Genomic DNA, 20,674 nt, shown 5'->3' on the forward strand with positions numbered 1-20,674 from the left:
AACCTATCGAAATTACAAACAGGTATTGAAATTATAAAAGAGGGTCATATCTAAATTGCAGACAGGTATCGAAATTATAAAAGAGAGTTATTCTCACAAAAATGTTTTGACACTAGGTTATTGTGCAAAATGCACTATAAAAGAACCCTAAAAGATGAAAAGTTGCCTCTTCATCTTCTTCCTTTCTTTGTTTACTCCTTACTGCAGATCTGGTTAGACCAAATCCACACCAATGATGGCAGGAGCAGAGGTCGGCATTGTCAACAAGTTGCACAGGCAATCTTCTTCTTCAACTTAGTCGTCGAAGGCAGACCTCTTCAACCATGGAAGCTCTCGTTGTTGGAGCTTCAGATTTGACAGAGACAGACTTTGGATAGGGACGAGGTGGCACGCATCGGGGATTCAACGCTCATGACTGGGGCTTTAGCACTTGTTGACAATGGAAGCCCAAGGGTACGAATGGGGATGAAGACAGACTCGATTTGTATTCCTTTTTCCTTGTCTTTCCCCCTCTTCTTCTTCTTGCCTCGGGGTCCTTCTAGCTGCAACAAGAATACATTCCACGACAACAACATGCTTCCATTCACAGCGAGAACGAGAAGGGATGAGCAACAATCTGGGTCGGAGATATACATTGGAGATTTAGGTTGCGAGGCTCTTCGTCTAGTTCAAGCTTCGTTCTAGGTCACGAGGATAAGTGCAAAAAAGGATAAGTACGATAGGTGGATGTGAGGTCTCAATTCTAATGATTACATTTTTTTTTCATTTTGTAAATCTTATGAGTTTGAACTTTAGATATGGTATTCTTGATGAAGATGTTTTGCTAAACTTGATTAGTTATCTAATTCGATCATGTGTCATTGGAATGGTGGTTTGAATTTTTTGATTGAAATTTTTGTATTGATGTTGAATTTGGGTTTGAATGATGAACTTAAGAACATGTTTTGGGTTTTGAATTATTTGGTTCGATTTCCATTTAGAATATATTTATTATTTCTTTTTTTTTTTAATTATTTTATTTTACTTTAATTAATAAAATATGTTTAAATATATAATATTTAAATGATTTAGAGAAATATATAGAGGAGCTGATGTATGGTATAATATAAAATTTAGAGGTAAAATAAAAAAAAAAATGTTTTGGAGAAGTATTTTAAAGGATGAAGTAGAGCATCCATTATATGCTCAGTTACTAATCCGATCAAATTTTAAAGTTTGACCATAATGTAACAAATATTAATGGGTTTATATTTTTTTGGATCCTGTATTTTGTCTCATTACCTGTTTGGACCCTGTGTTTTGACAAATTACTTTTTGGACCCTATGTTTTATAAAATGGTTAAAATAAAACCCTAAACCCGATTTTGGTCAATGTTTTCTCAACTAAAATCACAAATAATTTACCAAACTAACAATTCAGAACAAAAATAAAATCATTCTGCTTAAAAACTGTATTGTTATATTCAATTTTTTCTTCATCAAAATTGAGTTTAGAGTTCTATTTTAATTATTTTACAAAACATAGGGTCCAAAAAATAATTTGTCAAAACAGGTAATGAGACAAAACACAGGTCCAAAAAAGTATAAACCCAATATTAATTAATGCCAAGCATTTATTATGGTACCAATATTTATCGTAATTAACGTTATGCACAAGTTACAACAACGGAGTTTGAACCGGACTTCCCAAATAAACTATCAAGTATTTAACTTTAAGCCCCAAAGTGCAAAAAGGTAATTTGGAATAGGTTTGTTGAAGTAAATATCATTATTTTGGGGGTAATCGTATGATTAAGAGTATTAAAGCTTTGGTTTTGCTCCACCGATACCGGACTCGTTTATTTATTTTTTTATCATCTCAATCAAAACTTCGTTTTTCTCTTTCAGATTTCAAGCACCGATTCCTCTGTAAGTTTTTTTATCCGTCCTTTTTTTTTTTAGAAGTTTAGTACTAAGGGGTATGTATCTTTTATTTTCGATTCTTAAAAAGTGGAGACGGAATTCAAGCTCAACAAAAGTACCTTTCGGGGTCAGTAGTATCATTTTCTTCAACATGTTATATTTTATTTATGTGCTTATCAAACTCTGTTTTGGTTATTTGAAACTCAAACAAGAGCTTGGGATGAATTTTATTAACATAGAGATACAAAGCAATACAGACCCCCAAAAAAAGCTTTGAAGTATCAAATTCATTTCCTAATTTTGTTTATATATTATAATTTAGATATGTGGAGTTGTTTAGCTTCTCAACTACCCAGGAGCTTAGAAAAATTGTCTATTTCTGTGGCGGAGAAATTGAAGCATTGAAAGGGGAAATGGGATATTGGATATTTGTTTTTTAGTAGCGTTTAAGCTCTAATTATACGTAAATTTGTTTGCAAAGCTAATAAAATAAAAAAGATTAGATGGTCAACGAATTTGGCTTCCTTTTGTTTGTGGTAAATTTGTTTTAGGATTAAGATATAGTCTGTTATTCTTAGCTCTTCTGGCTTCTTAATACTCAGTTGGAACAATTCATATCTGGGTTTTGAAGATAAGTTATGCTGAATCATGTATAATTCGCTGTCAGACATTTGCTTGATATGAAAGGTTTGATCTTGCTCACAAACCAATGTACAGATCCTGCCGAGAAAAATTAGCTAAAAATTTTGTCAGGAAGGATCTTGGCCTCTAGAGAAACATAATTCAATGCCTAATTGCGATTACCCTTTACTAGTTGGATATTTCAGTCCGTTTTTCAAATTTACTAACACATGGAGCCATGGACAAATATTACATAGAAACAGAGAAGAGTCTTTGGTCCTACGATGTGTTACTCATTTCTTGGAGCTTACTGTTTCATATTTTCTTGGGCGGAAGTTCCACATATGAATGTGTGAACTTGCCTTCCCAGGAATTATTCTCTTTACAAATATTAAAAGTGGTTTAGGATCTTCATCGTTTTCTCTTATGATGATCTCTGATTAGACTTTATTGGAAAAAAATTTAAATGATCTTTGAATGTAGCTGCAGATCAAGAAATGGCTAAACAAGTCAGTGCTGTTCAACGAAATGATTCTTTTGAGTTTGAGCTGTTTGAGGATGATACTGATCACCTTAAAACTGTTGTAGCTTCATCAAGCCAAATAAGTCCTAGGATTCTACCTGCGAAATTGAAACTTAGACAAAGAATTGGGAGGGGGACCTTCGGTGATGTTTGGTTAGCAACTCATCTGCGGTCTGCTGGAGATTATGAAGTGGCTGTCAAGATGTTGCCTCTAATTAAGGAGGAGCACATGAAGGTCTTACTAGATAAATTTGATTGTTTGTTTTCAAAATGTCAAGCGTTAGAAGGTGTTTGCTCGATATATGGGATTTCAGTTATTGGTGGAAAGGTTAGTGATGATTGATATATGGATTTCAATTATACTAAATGAAATGTTTAGTTTCTAACATGCTAAGATCATTTTGTTGTCCCCTGACAGATATGTATTGTTATGAAATTCTATGAAGGATCAGCTGGTGACAAACTTGCCCACCTTAAAGAAGGGAAGTTTTCAGTAGCTGATGTTTTGAGGTGATGTGGATCTTGACCAGGCTTTAAAATTTTCGTTTTTACATTGTTGTTGGTCATAAATGGGAAAAAGGAGTTTCCATTACTCACTATTTGCTGCTAGTTACAGGTATGGAATCGATTTGGCTCAAGGAATTCTGGAACTTCACTCCAAAGGGATCTTAATTCTAAACCTTAAACTATCTAACGTTCTTCTTGATGAAAATGACCAAGCAATTCTTGGAGACTTTGGTATTCCGTATCTGCTGCTTGGTAGTCTATTTCCAAGCTCAGATATGGCCTTCAGGCTTGGAACTCCAAATTACATGGCCCCAGAACAATGGCAACCAGAAGTCAGAGGCCCCATATCCTTTGAAACTGATTCATGGGGTTTTGGGTGCTGCATTGTGGAGATGTTAACGGGTGCCCATCCTTGGCATGGGAGATCTATTGATGAAATATATCATTTAGTTGTCAAAAAGCATGAAAAGCCCCAAATACCAAGTGGCCTTCCTCCAGCTGTTGAGAATGTCCTTCTTGGTTGCTTTGAATATGACTTAAGAAATCGTCCTTTAATATCAGACATATTGCACGTGTTTAAAAGGTATATCTTTCTGGGTATTTTTCTTTTTATATTGTAAATGTGAGTATCTGTAGGAACTGCCATGGTGTCTAGAGTATGCATATTTCCTATCATAATGAACTAGAAGAATTTGTAGCTGAAAGAATACTGAAAATCAGTTGATAGTTCGCACTTTTGAGGTTTTTCTAGTGATGACACAAGTAATGAACTTAAACACTACGCTAGAATCAATGTGGAGATCAAAATCTTAGAAAAATGATTTATCATCTCCAATTGCACATCTAGTTTATGCTAGTTTAAGTTGGTTGATACAGTTCATTTTCTTGCGCCGAGTACTAAGCTAGTAGATGGTTCTTGCAGTTTCTATCATTTTCTTACTAAATGCATCCTACTTTGCAGCTCACAGAGCACAATCTTTGGTGACGGAGGCAGGCCAAATCCCTGGAGTGGGACAGTCATAGAAAGATCAAATAGCACTGGCTTCAGTACTTGGTTCCTTCTAAAAGATCGCCTGCAAGTGGGTGACGCAGTTCGGTCGAGAAAGTCTCCAAACTCTTGCAAACCAGAGAACATGACTGTCCCTGATGGAACAGTGGTGGGTCTAGAACGTGACACAGAACATGGTGGCTTTGTTTTGGTAAGGGTCCGCGGTATCCATGACCCTCAAAGGGTTTGTGTCAAAACCCTTGAACGTGTCACTTTTGGTTTGGCTGCTGGTGACTGGGTACGCTTGAAGGAGGAGGACAAGAAGCACTCACCTGTCGGTATTCTTCATTCGATCAACCGTGACAGTAAAGTAGCAGTTGGATTCATAGGGATGGAAACTCTTTGGGAAGGGAATTCTTCTGAGTTTGAGATGGCAGAGTCCTACTGTGTTGGCCAGTTTGTGAAGCTAAAATCCAATGTTATAAGCCCTCGATTCGAATGGCCTCGAAAAAGAGGAGGGGCCTGGGCTACAGGAAGGATTTGGTGGATCCTGCCAAATGGATGTCTAAAGGTCAAGTTCCCTGGAATCCTGACATTTAAGGACGAGTGCAGCACCTTCTTGGCTGATCCGGCTGAGGTTGAACTGGTCACTCTTAATACTTGCCCCGGGGTGGTGAAGAAGTACCAACATCTTGAGGATTTCCACTGGACAGTGAGACCTCTTCTCATTGCATTGGGCCTATTTGCAGCCATGAAGCTAGGAATTTTTGTTGGACATAAAATGGGAAGGTCAAAGGTGAAGAAGCAACAAAGCAATGACATACAACGTGAGAGTCATTATGTTGATGGTCAAAATGCAGGTCATTCTGGTTGGATTCCTCCTAAAGTGGCAAATATGTTATTCAGAGAAAAGGCATTGCCACAGCTCCAGGTCGGTAGCCTTTAGAGCAAGCAAAATTACCAAAAGCTACAAGTCAATTTACTGCAAGTCCGATTTCTGCCTTACCTAGTTTGTTAAGGCAAGTAAGTTGGGGATTACCATTAACTGCTTAGCAATGTTACTTTATATTTAGTGTTTTTTTTTTTTTTAAAAAAAAAAAAAGGAAAAGAAAAGAAAAGAAAAGAAAGGCGTACCTGTGTATATACTTGTAAAGATGTGTAATTACTTCTCGACTCGTTCCCGATAATGAAATGCTACTTATGGCGTTGTGTTGCGCTTTGGGATAAATCAGGATTCTCGGGTCTATATTTTTATTTTTATTGGGAAATTTGAGCTTATATGCTTTCTATTATACATAAATTAAAAAATATGCCAACTTTGCTAATCATAGGCAAAATATGCCATTCTAAAAAATTTGAACAAAAGTGTCCAACTTTGCTAATCATAGGCAAAATATGCCATTCAAACAACGCATTTTCTCCCCGTTCTCTTTTGCCCACGAACATCAAAAGAAAAAACCCAACGGCTGATATTAACACCGTCTGCGCCTATCATTAACGCTATGGAAGAACCAATGGAAGCACCATTCCCTCGAAGCACCCATCATTTATGTTTTTGCAATTTTTTTATATGTTATAATGATTCAAAATATAATCTAAAACCTAAATTCAAGAACAGATTGGCTTACGACATTAATTGAAGGATTTTGAACACTTTGAACTCTCAAAATTGCACAATTTTTATTAAATGCTCAACGATGGTCTAGTGATGGTGCTATGAAAACTTGATTTTTTAGGCAAAAATTATATGTTAACGATAGTACCATGAAAACTTGAATGTTAGATAAAAAAAATACCATGCTAATGGTGCCATTAAAACTTAATTTTTATGCCTAATAGTAAATCAATGCTTAACGATGCTTGCATGAAAACTTGTTTTTTGACGCAAAAACAATGCCAAAAATATTGGTTTTACGATGATTTGTAATGAAATTTGATAAACTTTTGGTGAGGCATAACTTTTTTACTCAAATGTCAATTTGAGGTGTTTTTTCTTAATTTTGGTATTTTTTTTCTGGATCTACACGTTTAAAATATATAGAATCTAAAAGTGTGTAAAACACAAAAATTGAATTATTTAAGTCTCATAAACATATCTCGAAATTTGTTGTTCTATACCTCAAATTTACACATTCAAAAAGTGCAAATCTTGAAAAAAATCCCAATATTAAAATAAAATAAAAAAAACTCAAAAGAACATTTAAGTAAAAAATTATGTCTCACAAAAACTTTTATCAAATTTCATCGCAAACTATCATGTTTCCATCATTTTTTCATCAAAAATCAAGTTTTTATAAGATTATCACTAGACCATCATTATAAATTGTTAAGCTTAGATTTAGGCCTAAAAAATAAACTTTTTATAGCACCATTGTTTAAGCATGATTTTTTTTTTTGCCTAAAATTCAAGTTTTCATGGTACCATCGTTATTAAAGCATCATTTTTACCTAAAAATTAAGTTTTCATGGCACCATAGCTAGACCATTATTGAACATCGTTAAAGCATCAATTTTAATAAAAAATATGCAAATTTTAGAGTTCTAGATATGGAAAAAAGAAAAATGCAAACAAAACAAAACAAAAAAAATCTTATACATAAGTGTTTGAAATCTATCAATTAGTATTAAAATAATCTGTTTTTATTTCTGTTAGGTTGTTGACTTGTTGACCACATTAGTTAGGGGTTAACTTCTTTTTCCTTCTTTTTCGGTTCCTTTTTATATATATATAAAGAATTTCTGGTGTACTTCTCTAACCAAGAAATAAGATCATTTTCTTCTTCTCTCTTTTCTAATATGGTATCAGAGTATCATACCCAAACCTAATCTTCTTCCCTCTTCTTCTTTGCTCTGCCGCCTCTTCTCTCTTTCCATGGCTAGACCACGCACAAGAAGCTCCCTCACCCATGGCGAAACCCCCTCCGGCGATCTCCCAGCCGCTGCAACTCGCCCAGAAAACGACCACGTTCATGGCGACACCACCACCAGCACTCTCCCTCATGTGCATCAAGAATCAATGGCCACTGAAACTCCTCACGACAGAGCTCCTCCTGTTCCTGAGCACATCAACTTACGGCCTCGTCTCCAAGTTGAAGACACTCCCTACTTCTTGAGCTCGGCAGATCATCCTAACCTCATACTCACAACTTCTCTTCTCACTGGTCCCAATTATCAATCATGGAAAAGAGGCATTTCTGTTTCCCTAGCAGCCAAAAACAAGACTGCCTTTGTCGATGGATCCCTTCCCCGACCCCTTCCCACTGACCCTTATCTATCACATTGGCTTAGATGTAACAACATGGTGATTTCTTGGATTTTACACTCTGTTTCTCCCAATATAGTCGAAAGCATCATGTTTCGTACCACTGCCGCTGCTATGTGGAAAGACTTGTCTGATCGTTTCAATAGATGCAATGGGCCTAGAGTTTTCCAACTCAGAGAATCGGCTATTGCTCTCAAGCAAGGCAACCAAGATGTTCAAACATACTTCACTAGACTCAAAGTTCTTTGTGATGAATTTGCTGAGTTTCATCCTATTGCCATATGCACTTGTGGAGCAATGGAAAAACTCAATGATTTTTATAATCTTGATCATGTTTTACAGTTCTTGACAGGGTTAAATGAGTCCTACCATCCAGTTCGTGCTCAGATTCTTCTACTTGACCCTATCCCGAACATCTCCAAGGTGTTTTCTATGGTCATTCAAGAAGAAAGCTAGCGGACACTTGGCTCTACCATTGTTCATTCCTCTCCCACCATTGCTGCTGCAACGACACCTTCCACTCAATATCACCCTCCTCGTTCCAAGAAGCCCCGCCCCTTTTGCACCCATTGCAACAGACCAGGCCATTTAATTGATAAGTGCTACTTCTTACATGGCTTCCCTCCTGGATATGGTGCTCCTCGAAAGCCTCAGGAAAAGCTCAAAGCTGCTGCCAACATTGCTTCCACCACAACCATAGACTCAGATCCCTCTCTTTTGACAACTCAATGTCAACAATTAATCAACTTGTTCACTCAACATCTGAACAAAGGTGCTACCACTTCAGACTCTACTCCAGCCCCTGTTTCTAACTTTGCTGGTAATTTCTCTTCTTTTCAGTGGATAATTGACAGTGGTGCTACCCACCATATATGCTATAATAAATCTTGCTTTTATTCATTTGATTCCATTCCTTTTCCAAATCATGTTTGTTTGCCTAATGGTGTCCATATCCCTGTCACTGCCATTGGTACTGTCCGAATAAATCCTCATATCATTTTACATAATGTTCTTTACATCCCTCCATTTCACTTTAATCTATTTTCTGTCTCTGCTTTCACCAAAAATGCCCCATTCACATTAAATTTCAACTCTGATAATTGCATTATTCAGCAGGAGACTTTGAGGATTGGGACAGCTAAAAAGTCTGGCAATCTCTATACTCTTCAACAAGATAGCTCTCTTGCTTTTGATTTTAGTCAACCTATCTTGTGCAATAATATTTTTGATGTAACTCAATGGCACACTCGGTTAGGACACCCTTCGATGGCCATCACCAAAAGCTTAAATAAGTCCTTTGATTTTTCTGTACAAAAGTCTTATGACAAACATTGTAGCATATGTCATTTTTCTAAGCAAAGGAAATTACCTTTTGTTTCTAATAATACACTTTCAGCACTTCCTTTTGATCTCATTCATTTAGATATATGGGGTCCTTTTCATATTATTAGTATAGAAGGATATAAATACTTTCTCACCATTGTTGATGATTGTACTCGATACACATGGGTTTATTTACTAAAGGCTAAGTCAGATGTTAGCACTATTATTCCTAATTTTTTCACTTTTATTAACACTCAATTTGCTTCCAACATCAAAATGGTCAGATCTGATAATGCTAAAGAATTAAATTTATCTTCTTTTTATGCAACAACAGGCACACTACAACAACACTCTTGTGTTGACACTCTTCAACAAAACTCAATAGTTGAGAGAAAACACCAACACATACTAAATGTTGCTCGTGCTCTTTCTTTTCAATCTTCTTTACCATTGTCTTATTGGAGTTATATAGTGCAAACATCTGTTTATCTCATTAACAGAACTCCATCTAAGTTGCTGAAATATCAAACTTCTTTTCAGCTCTTACATGAAAAAGATCCTGCTTATGACCATCTACGAACCTTTGGGTGTCTCGCTTATGCCTCCACCTTAGTTGGTCATCGGCACAAATTTTCTCCACGCTCAAAACAATGCGTATTCATTGGTTATCCTGAAGGCATGAAAGCCTATACTTTACTTGACCTTCAGACAAACCAAAATTTTCATTCTCGTGATGTTCAATTCCACGAAAACATGTTTCCTTTTCATAGTACTAACCAATCTAACTTGATTGATTCCATGTTTCCTCCAGCTACCTTACCATATTGCAGGTCTACTAATGATGAAGTTTCCATTCCTACCGCTCCCAATTTACACAAGGAAGATAACACAACTCGAGCTGGCAGACACACCTCTCGCCCTCCTCACTTAGCTGATTATGTTTGCAACAATATTACTTCTTCTACCGCTCATTCCATTACAAATTATTTATCTTATAACAAGTTCTCTTCTCATTTCAGAGCTGCCATACTTGCTGCAAACACCATTACTGAACCAACTTCCTACAAAACAGCATCCATATCACCAGAATGGCAATCGGCTATGCAGCTGGAACTACAAGCCTTACAACGCAACAACACTTGGGAAGTTGTATCCCTTCCTCCTGGTTCCAACACAGTTGCCAGCAAATGGATATTCAAAGTCAAATACACTCCCACTGGTAAAATAGACCGATACAAAGCTCGCTTAGTAGCCAAGGGGTATACTCAAAAACAAGGAATTGACTACATTGACACTTATGCTCCTGTTGCGAAATTCAACACTTTCAAAATCATCCTCGCTCTAGCAGCTATACATAATTGGAGTCTACACCACATGGATATCGACAATGCTTTTCTCCATGGCGACCTTGACGAACTTATTTACATGAAACTTCCCCAAGGTTATGTTCACAATGGGAAACTTCCTCCAAATCCGGTATGCAAGCTCAACAAAAGCTTGTATGGCCTTAAACAAGCTTCAAGACAATGGTACTCCAAGCTTAGCACCACCCTCTTACAACATGGTTTCACTCAGTCTCCATCCGATCACTCTCTCTTCATCAAAAACAAATCAGGTGTTTTCCTTGCCTTATTAATATATGTAGATGACATTCTCATTGCCACTAACAATGACTCAGCTCTTGTTTCTTTCAAAACCTTTTTGGATAGCAAGTTTAAACTCAAGGACTTAGGTCCTCTTCGCTTTTTCCTTGGTTTAGAAATTGGTAGAAATAAAAATGGAATTTCTATTTCCCAACGTCCTTTCACTTTACAAATATTGTCTGATACAGGTTATTTAGGTTCCAAGGCTTCCTCCACCCCCATGGAACCAAACCTTAAATTAAGCAACGATATTGGTGAACTATTACCTGATGCCACTTCTTATAGAAGTCTCATTGGCAAACTTTTATATCTCACTATTACTAGACCTGATATATGCTTTGCTGTCAACAGATTGAGTCAGTTCCTTTCTGCACCAAGGCTTCCTCACCTACATGCTGCTCAAAAGGTTCTTCAATACCTCAAAGCAACTCCAGGCCAAGGATTATTTTTCAACTCTCTACACCAACAAACCCTCAGTCAATCCCTTCAACTCAAAGCTTTTGCTGATGCTGATTGGGGTAGCTGCATTGACACTAGAAGGTCCATCTCTGGTTACTGTGTATTTCTTGGAAATTCATTAGTTTCATGGAAATCCAAGAAACAGAGCACCGTCTCTCGTTCATCTGCCGAAGCTGAATGCCGTGCAATGGCCAATACCACTTGTGAGATTACTTGGCAACTCGCACTCCTCAAGGACTTCGGCATACAACACAACAAACCTGTCATTCTCTTCTGTGATAACAATGCAGCAATACACATTTCAGAGAACCCCGTTTTCCACGAAAGAACCAAGCATGTTGACATTGATTGTCACATTGTTCGGGAAAAGGTTACCCAAGGCATCATCAAAATGAATCATGTCACAAGCAAAGACAATCTAGCAGATGTATTCACTAAGGCCTTATTTCCTTCTGTTTTCACATCCCTTATTACCAAAATGGGTGTTAAAAATCTGTACACTCCATTTTGAGGGGGCCTATTAAAATAATCTGTTTTTATTTCTGTTAGGTTGTTGACTTGTTGACCACATTAGTTAGGGGTTAACTTCTTTTTCCTTCTTTTTCGGTTCCTTTTTATATATATATAAACAATTTCTGGTGTACTTCTCTAACCAAGAAATAAGATCATTTTCTTCTTCTCTCTTTTCTAATAATTAGTGTTTTCAGTCAATCTTTTCTGAAGCTTAAATTTTAATAATCTTTTCTAATAACGCAATTTTTGGGTAATTATATTTACACTCCCATTAATTAAGTAAAATTAATTTTAACAATTTTTCTCCATTTTTTTTTCATTCTCTAATTTCTTATTTTTGTTAATTTCAACAAATTTATTCAATGTATTTTCATAATTTTTTTAAATAATGTATATTTTTTTAGAAATTAAAAGCTTAATTAAACAAGTTTTAATATATTTTTTGTTTTAATTTTTTATTTAAATATATATTATTTATAGCTATTTTTTAGAATATGAAAAAAGAAAAAAAATAGAACAGATGTGATCATAAGTTGAAAAAACTATATTATATATTAGTTTTTAATAAAAAAAAAAGGTGTCTTAATCAAATTTTGGGGTGCAAATATAATACTATTTTTATTTAATTATTTTTATATTAATTTTATTATATAATATTGGTTTAGTATTTTAAAAAGGGAATTTAATCTATTTTATTATTTTTATATTATTTATTACAATTCAAAATTACAAATACAATCTCACTTTACCATTTTCAGTTTTCATCTCTTCAATCTTTCTTCTATGTGACGTCTTCTTTCTCCATCTTTCGTCGAACCTTTTTGGAGAGAACCTCATATTCAGTCACCTCGCCTTCAACTGAAATTATATCATTATTTATTGTACTTATTTTTTTTACTATATTTAAAAAAAATCAAATCAATTTTATGGTTCCAGCTATTTCTTTTGTGTTTTTTTTAAAGATTGTAACTATTTTTTTTCCTTTCCCATCAAGGTAGCTGGTTATTCATTCACATTTTCATATTTATTTTTTTCTTTCCAAATTTAGATGTTCATATCAAGGTTACTGGTTACCCATCCAAGTTTTCATATTTAATTTTTTTTCCATATTTGGATGTTCTTACTAGGGTAACCGGTTACTCATTCACGTTTTCATTATATTTCTTTATTTATTTTAAGATTTGAATGCTCCCATCACTATAACTGGTTACTCATTCATGTTTCATATCTATATTTTTTCTTCCCAAATTTGGATGTTCCTATGAGAGTTACTAGTTACATATTCAAGTTTTTATATCAATTTTTTTTCTTCTAGATTTGGATGTTCCCACTAGAGTAACCGGTTATCCATTTATGTTTTCATTTTTTTTTAATTTGAATGTTCTCATTAAGGTAACTGATTACCCATTCATGTTTTTTTTTCTTTTCAAATTTGGATGTTTATATCTGGATTACTTTAAAAAAAAAAATGTGAAAAAATTGATTTGAAAATTTCTAAATATAGTAGAAAAAATACTAAAAAAGTACAAATAGTAAATGATAATAAATAATAAAATAATAACATAATTATGTAATATTAAAATATACGTGAAAAAAAATAGAAGTAGAAAAGAGAATAAAAACCATATGAAAAAATAGAAGTAAAAAAATGAAAAAGAAAAAAAGAAAAAGATAGAAAACAAAGATGAGGAAAGCAAACTGAAAAAATATATAGAAAAACAAATAATGAAAGAAAAAAAAAAGATGAAGGAAAAAAAGAAGGAAAATGAATGAAAAAATGGAAAGAACATTATTAACTCCTAGAATTGATTTCATTTCGAATTCTAGGTGGGTTGTCTGTGGAAAGCTAATTAACCAGCTCATATAAGAGTAGTGAGATTGATTTTAATTTATTTTAATTCTACTGGACATTGGATGGAGTTTTAATATTATGATATGCAGTGTTAACGCATTAGATATATTATACCCTGTTGACATTGCCCACAAAAATCAACTCTTTTCTTTTGAACATCATATGAACCACTTTCAAGATGATTTTACAATGTTATTATTTGGAAATAATGTGAGCAAACTCCATTAGCATTCGAGGATGATGAAGGGAAAAAATGACAGAGAAAAGAGAAAAAAAATATAGAAAAAGAAAGTAAGCAAAAAAAGAGAAAGAAAAAAAGTTGGAAAAATAATAAAAAATGAAAGAAAAAATAAAAAAATTTAAGAAAAAAAAATCAAATAAAACATAATTATCATTAGAAACAAGTGTTGATTTGACTATTGATTATAAGAAATACGCTAATTCAAAATGATCAACTACCCAAAAGAGAGATATCTTTAAATCAAAGGAGGGAAGAAATAAAAATATATGATCTCGCTTCGCTATTTTTGTGGATGCAGCTATTTTGGCACCCACTAATATAGTTGGCTTTGGAGTAGTTGTTTTATATACAAATAAGAATATTATAACATCCCTTGCAAAACTGCTACAAGGTAGAAAATACATTAATACATAACCAAAGGGACACCCTTTGGTTAGAAACTTTCAAAATAAATAATTTCTTACATAAATGGTCGATTGAAAAGTTTTAAGGTTGAAACACTAGCTCCATTGGTGGGACCAACTTGAGTTCGAAGAATTGGCCTACCTATTAAAGTTTTCTTCACTGACTCATTGTCTTTGGTCCGAGCTTTGGATAATACTACTGTATATCACAATGAAATGAGAGTCATTTTTTTCATATAAAAGTTTTATTGTCTAACTTTCTGGAGACATCTCTTTCTCATGTTAGTCGTAACTTTAATGTTACAGCTCATGGATTGGCTACGCATGCTCTTAGGCTAGACGATGAGCTTTCTTGAACGGAAGAGATCCCTCCTATCTGTACTTATAAACATTAGCATTTCTCGTATTCAATTTTTCTTACAAAATATAAACCAAATAATAAAAAAAGTCATACAAAAACTGAAAAAAGTTAAATGTCCTTATTTTTATAAATCAAGCTAAGAAAAATCATATTTATGAAAAAATCATCTTTTTAATTTGTGTATATGAGCGCATATAAGCCCAAATTTCCCCAACTATTTAATTCTCTCGCACAATAAACGGGCATTGTAACACTGAAATTCATAAATTTATCAATCTCGTTAATTATTGGCCCTTCACAGATTGTAAAACACTCTTTGAAGGAAAAAAGTCTGCAATCTAGGCTAGAACAATTCCAATGCATCAGGGATCAGATTATAATAAATTCTTATTGCTTGCTTTCTTTTTTTAATTTTTTCCTTTTTCTTTTTCGATTTTTTTTTAAAAGTACACATTCAAACTTGTACAACAGAGAAATGAACTATAGTTTCTAAGCATGGAGGCTCAATTAGCCAGTGGCGATGTGCTAATTGTAGGAAACTAATCAGTGATATACAAATCCTAGTCAATAGCTACACGTTTACCTTTTATAGTATGAAACACCAGCCTCCTTCACAAGCTCCTCTGTCAAAGCAGAAAGCCGGAAAACTTCTGTTGTAACCTTTGTGAAACATTCGTTGTTCTCCCCCATGCTCTTCCAAGGATCAGAGCCATCTACTGGGAAGATGCTAATATCATTATCAACCTCAATGCCCAGTGTAGTTTTATTCAAAAGTTCTTGACTCAAATCTACAAGTTTATGAAGAGCACTGGTCGCAGCTTCAACTTCTAGTTGAGACGCCTCAAGCTGAAGCTTCTCGATTGCTAAGTCCCCTAAACTTTCCTGACCTATTCTCTCTTGTGCTAAAGCGTACAGCTTTCTTAGATCATTAGCATCTTGTTCAATTTCCTCTTTCATGGTCTTGAGCTCTTTCTCTTTTGCGTCTAAACTCCCAAGAACCACTTTAAGCTCCTCATCTTTGATTGCAAGAGACCTTTGAGCAGCTAGAACATCCATTTCTTTTCTTCTTAAGGTCTCTCTCGTCAACTCAAGCTCATTTTCCAGTTGTTTTCTCTGCAACCTATACTCATCCGCTGGTTCTTCCCATGGTTGCTGGAAAAACTCATGGCCCATGCCTTCATCCTTTATAGATATAACCAATTTGTTCGTAAGCTCAGCAATCCGTTCTACCACATTTTCAGCTTCAACTCTTTTCTGCATTGTCTGATTCAGTTCATTTTGAATTATTCCAACCTGTTCATCTTTCTCTGTTGACAAGGCAATTGCTTGAATAAGCTGGTTCTCTTGACTGTTCAAAAGCATCGTCAGGTCAGCAGTTTCCTTGCTCAAGTCTTCAAGCTTCTTCCTCGCAGTCAGGAGTTCCAAATCCTTCTCGCCCAGTGCAAGCTTAAGTGTAGCCTGCTCAGATTTCAAATGTTGGATTTCTAGCTTAGCCGCCACAAATTCTGACTCCTTAACCTGAAGAAGACTCTGTGTTTTTTCAAATTGAGAACTTTTCTGGTCTAGCTCCTCTTGGAGAGAAGACTTTTCCTGCACTGCTTGCTGCAATGAAAATCTCTCTTTCTTCAACTCCTCTTGTAACTCGTTCACCAGCTCCCTCTCCATAGACAAGTCCCGCTCAAGCTCCTTGTTTCGAGCTTCTGCAACCCTAAGCTTTATTCTCTCACTTTCTATTTCTATTTGGGCATCTTTCAAACTTGACATATAAGACATGACACTTTTTTTCTGTTCTTCAAGGTCTTCCATCTGATTTTCTAACAGCTGGTCTTGTTCTTCCATCTTCTGCCTAGAGGATGCCAGAGCTTTCTGAGAGGAAACCAACTCAGACCGCACATCAGTAAGAAGTTTCTTCACTCTTCTAAAGTCATCCAATGTCTCGTTAGTTTCTCGAGCGTGTTTGGATGTTTTCTCTGTCAGTTTCTTTAGTTCTTCCTGGGATTGTAACCACTCCCTTGTCTGCTTCTCTAAGTTGGATTCTGCAACTTTCAGCTTCTCCTCTTCAATTTTCCTCAGGGTCAGAGAAGCATCTAGTTCTTCTTCTTTCTTTTGGATAGCTTTTCGGAGACCTTGAATTTCAATTTCTTGCTCCTTCACTACTTCATTGGCTTGATTCAGAAGCTGAGCCTTAGACTTTAGATCAGAACCAATTTTGGCAGCTTCTTCATTCTTCGTCATCAATTCCTTTCTCATTTTGGCCATTTCACCTTCTTTCAGAGACAGCGCGGACTGTGCAGTGGTAATGCCTGAGTCCCTCTCCCTAAGTCGAAGTTTTAGATCTTCTATCTGCCTAGCTTGAGAAGTTAAATTATAATTAGCTTCCTTCAGTTCCTCTTCTATCTTTTCGTACTTATAACGAGCAGCAGCAATTTCTTTCTCCCGCTGCTCCAGCTCCTTCTTTGCACGGTCTAATTCGCTGTGTTCCAAAAAGACTGTCTTCTCTGCATCTTGTAATTCATCTTCCTTTTCCTTCAGTGCTGCCAATGCAGCCACAAGATCAGCCTCCAATGTTTCAAGGTTAAGACCCAGTTGAACATCCTGAGGGTGTTGAGAATCTCTACTTATCTGTTTTTCCAGTTTCTGTGTCTGTGCAAACAATCTCTCAAGAAGAATTCTAGCAGGTTCAGTAGCTCCATTGTCATTAATACTTGACCTTCTGTTATTTAAGCTTGATTTAACGATCTTCAAAGAAGGGTCTTCTCTTTTCAGTTTGGACGTAAAACTTATTTTATTTTGCTTTGAATTGAGCCTCAAAGAGGAAAACTGCAAAATAGCATTACGCAATTATTAGTAGTCAATCACTTATTTGAAACCAATTATTGTCATACACAAAAGTAACTGCAAATAATATATTGTCAATAAATTTGGTTTCTTTAATGCAATTGGTACAAATACACACGAATTTCAGATCATAAAGGAGCTAGTACACACACACACATATATATATATATATATTTATAAATAATAAAGATTCTTGCATGACAATCTCACATGTTCCCTGCAACAGTGGAATCAGCGGAACAAATAATTAAACAAAACGAAAATAGCAGAATAGCACCGTGATACGAACTTATATAATTGAAATTATCAACATAAACCTTTAAGCTTCTAAATAAATAAATAAAAAAACAATCCCCCATTATTCCAATTGAAAAGAAAAGAAAAAGAAAAAACCTAAATAGCAGCCATATCCGCAGCTAAGAAAGAATCGGATATTGACATTGATAGATATAACAGATTCTCCACGAAAAAACTTAACCAGCAATAAGCGTAATTAGTCGCCGGGAAAACTTAAACCGCACAAATCCAAACCCTAGATTTTCCTGTTCTCCGTAAGGAACCTAAACTCTTCAGTGGTATAAGCCCCATATAAAAAGTTATCAACCATTACAGCGAAAGAGAAATATATATTCTCCAGATATTAAGCTCGTAATGTTGAATATAAATTCACAAAAATTACATTCAACCTCCACACATATTTGAATATAGAAAGAGCACCTTAGACTTGCGGCAAGAAGAGGCGGTAGGAATATTGGAGCGAGTAGCAGCTGAAAACGCCATAGCTGACCTTTGGACAGGAGAAAATTCGTACGGTCTACTAATACTTCTGCCGAATTATAAACCCTTCCATGACCGCTAATCAAAATCATGCAGCTTTACGCAGAAGCTATGTCCCGATAAACCCAGACCACCAGAAATCAAAATCTCTAGAGAGAGGGAGAGAGAAAGGAGATTGAGAAGGAGAGGGCAACGGAGCTTGCGTAGTTATATGGTTAGCTTCATTCAATTGTTGCTGTATGTAGAAATCTCTCTCTGTCAGACTCAGAGATTGAAATGGAGGGAAAGGGAAGAACCGCGCGTGGTTCACGTTAGCCTAAGATGCGCTGCTTACACACAATTTTTTTTTTCATTTTGGATTGAAGCAAACAAAGGGGAATTTAGCTTGATTAGGTATATCCAAGACCACCTTATTTCACTGAAATTAGCCAATGTATATGGCGAAAAGATCCACGGCGGCTGACGTGGACGGGTAGAGTTAGTCTCCACCTTTCACAAGGGGTGGCCACGTGTCCTCATTTGAGCTTCACAACTAGCTGGTCCTGGTGCCTTTTTTCTTAGACAACCAAACTAATTACAAGGATCCCGTGTGTCCAAAATAGAAAGACGCTTCTACACAATTCGTCTTTACATAAAAACGCTTATATATGTTTTTGTACACTATATTTTATCTCATCATCTTTACATCTTATATTTTGATAAATTATTTTTTAGATTTTATATTTTATAAAATAATTAAAATAAAATCATAAACTCAATTTTAATAAAGAAAAAATTAAATATAATAATACAGTTTTTAAGCAGAATAATTTTATTTTTGCTCTCAATTATTAGTAGTAAATTATTTGTAATTTTAGTTGAGAAAACATTGACCAAAATCAAATTTATGATTCTATTTTAACTATTTTACAAAACATAGGATTCAAAAAATAATTTGTCAAAATACAAATTCTAAACAAATAATGAAAAAAAAATACTGTCCAAAAAATATAAACCATTTGAAAAATTGATCTTTTGTGGTTCAACCAACGTATAGATTATCACACATTTATTCAGTGTTAGGCTTGATAATAAGGGAAATTCTTCCCTAAAAAGCGTTGCGTGAGGGAGAGGACAATGAATGCACTCTTGCACTAGGCGCATGTGCGCACTACACGTGCAAGAGAAAGAAAGTGGAGAGAGGAGCTCACAGGGGGGCCGGACCTAGAGAAGACAAAAGGCAATTGTGAGTGTGTGCCACATGTGTCGCAAGCTGGGACATTAGCATCTTTTGGGTTGTATGGGCATGGTTGGTGTTTGAGCTTATTCTTTGGGCTTTGGGGTTATAAATATGTAAATTTCTATGATTTCAGTCTCAAAAATGTCATTTTTTTTTATTTCTTTTTCAATTTTAATTATTTTCTTATTCTTATTTTCTAAATTGTCAAAAATGCACTATTTCCCTAAAAAATAGTAAAATTTGCAGCAATAATACTTGTGTAGTTACATTTGTTATACTTAAAATTCTATGTAAAATTTTGTGCAATAATAATGTCTTCCGTTATGAATTTGGTGCAGACGTTGGTCTTTGACCGTCAACTCTAACTTAGAACCAACGTGGCAGCCAAGTGGCGGCACTTGATTGTCCAATTTTTTAAATTTATTAAATATATTAAAAATCATTAAAAAATTACTTTTAAAATCTAATTAATTTACAATAATAAAAAAATTCAATAATTAAAATAAATTAATTAAAAAAGTAAAAACATAAATTATAACTAATAAAAAAAATTCAAAATTCAAAATTTAACTAAAAAATTCTTAAAACCTAAATCTAAAAAAAAAAAAAAAGGTTCATCTTCAACATCTAGCTCTCTTTCTCCCCCAAACCATGCAAAGACCCCAAGCCCATAAAATGTTAGACCCCCAACCTCTCCTTCTTCTTCTTCTTCAGCAGCAAATCTCAACAGCAACTTCGACTACTTGGGCGGAGCTTTGAAGGCCGACGACGTACGAGTTCGACTTCTGGGTAGATCTCGACGGTGACTTCATCTGCTGGACGGAGCTTTGCAGGTCGTCAATGAACGATTCGACTTCTGGGCGGAGCTTTGAACAACGGCAACTTCAACTTTTGGGTAGATCTCGACGACAACTTCAACTATTAGGCGAAGTAGTTCTCGACTTCTACTTCTTCATAATAGGATTGAAGTTTGATTGAAGAAGTTTACACATATTGATTCGAATGGTTTGTAACGACCAAAAAATCACTAATAAGGCTTAAGGGCCTTGATTAGTGTGTTGGGAGGGCATAATTGGTTTCTGTGTAATTTAAATGATTTAATGCATGATTCTGTGATAAGCATGCTTATATGATTATATTGATATATGAAATGCATGTTTATGGGTATTAGTATGCATTTAGGCTATGTTTAGCTTAAAGGGGCATATTTGTAATTTTGGTCAGTTGAGGGTATAAATGTG

At 35.0% G+C, this 20,674-nt stretch overlaps 2 protein-coding genes across 3 annotated transcripts; one reads left to right on the top strand and one right to left on the bottom strand.

The window, feature by feature from the left end:
* Window positions 1–1,750: 1,750 nt before the first annotated feature.
* LOC133807404 (protein KINASE OF THE OUTER CHLOROPLAST MEMBRANE 1) lies at window positions 1,751–5,769 on the top strand. Of its 2 annotated transcripts, none has more exons than XM_062245722.1 (5): window positions 1,751–1,908; window positions 3,007–3,374; window positions 3,465–3,556; window positions 3,663–4,136; window positions 4,515–5,769. In XM_062245722.1, exons 1-5 carry the CDS (start codon window positions 1,788–1,790, stop codon window positions 5,485–5,487), a joined length of 2,028 nt encoding a protein of 675 aa, XP_062101706.1. In that variant the 5' UTR covers window positions 1,751–1,787; the 3' UTR covers window positions 5,488–5,769. The 2 variants fall into 2 exon arrangements, with proteins under 2 accessions (XP_062101706.1, XP_062101707.1); XM_062245723.1 differs by having other exon boundaries at window positions 1,779–1,908; window positions 3,013–3,374.
* Window positions 5,770–14,089: 8,320 nt separating this feature from the next.
* LOC133805427 (uncharacterized) lies at window positions 14,090–18,604 on the bottom strand. Its single transcript, XM_062243609.1, has 3 exons — window positions 18,155–18,604; window positions 15,183–17,419; window positions 14,090–14,614 (listed from the first exon to the last, which is right to left on the bottom strand). The coding sequence occupies exons 1-3, from the start codon at window positions 18,215–18,217 to the stop codon at window positions 14,611–14,613; spliced, it is 2,304 nt and encodes a 767-aa protein (XP_062099593.1). The 5' UTR covers window positions 18,218–18,604; the 3' UTR covers window positions 14,090–14,610.
* Between the last annotated feature and the right edge of the window lie 2,070 nt (window positions 18,605–20,674).

The sequence above is a fragment of the Humulus lupulus genome, chromosome X (assembly GCF_963169125.1).
Source record: "Humulus lupulus chromosome X, drHumLupu1.1, whole genome shotgun sequence".
NCBI lineage: Eukaryota > Viridiplantae > Streptophyta > Magnoliopsida > Rosales > Cannabaceae > Humulus > Humulus lupulus.

Coding starts and splice junctions, on each gene's coding strand:
- LOC133807404 (XM_062245722.1), top strand. CDS start 1,788: ATGATTAAGAGTATTAAAGCTTTGGTTTTGCTCCACCGATACCGGACT. Junction 1,909..3,006: donor TTTCAAGCACCGATTCCTCT/GTAAGTTTTTTT, acceptor CTTTGAATGTAG/CTGCAGATCAAGAAATGGCT. Junction 4,137..4,514: donor ATATTGCACGTGTTTAAAAG/GTATATCTTTCT, acceptor CCTACTTTGCAG/CTCACAGAGCACAATCTTTG.
- LOC133805427 (XM_062243609.1), bottom strand. CDS start 18,217: ATGGCGTTTTCAGCTGCTACTCGCTCCAATATTCCTACCGCCTCTTCT. Junction 17,420..18,154: donor CTTCTTGCCGCAAGTCTAAG/GTGCTCTTTCTA, acceptor GCTATTTTGCAG/TTTTCCTCTTTGAGGCTCAA.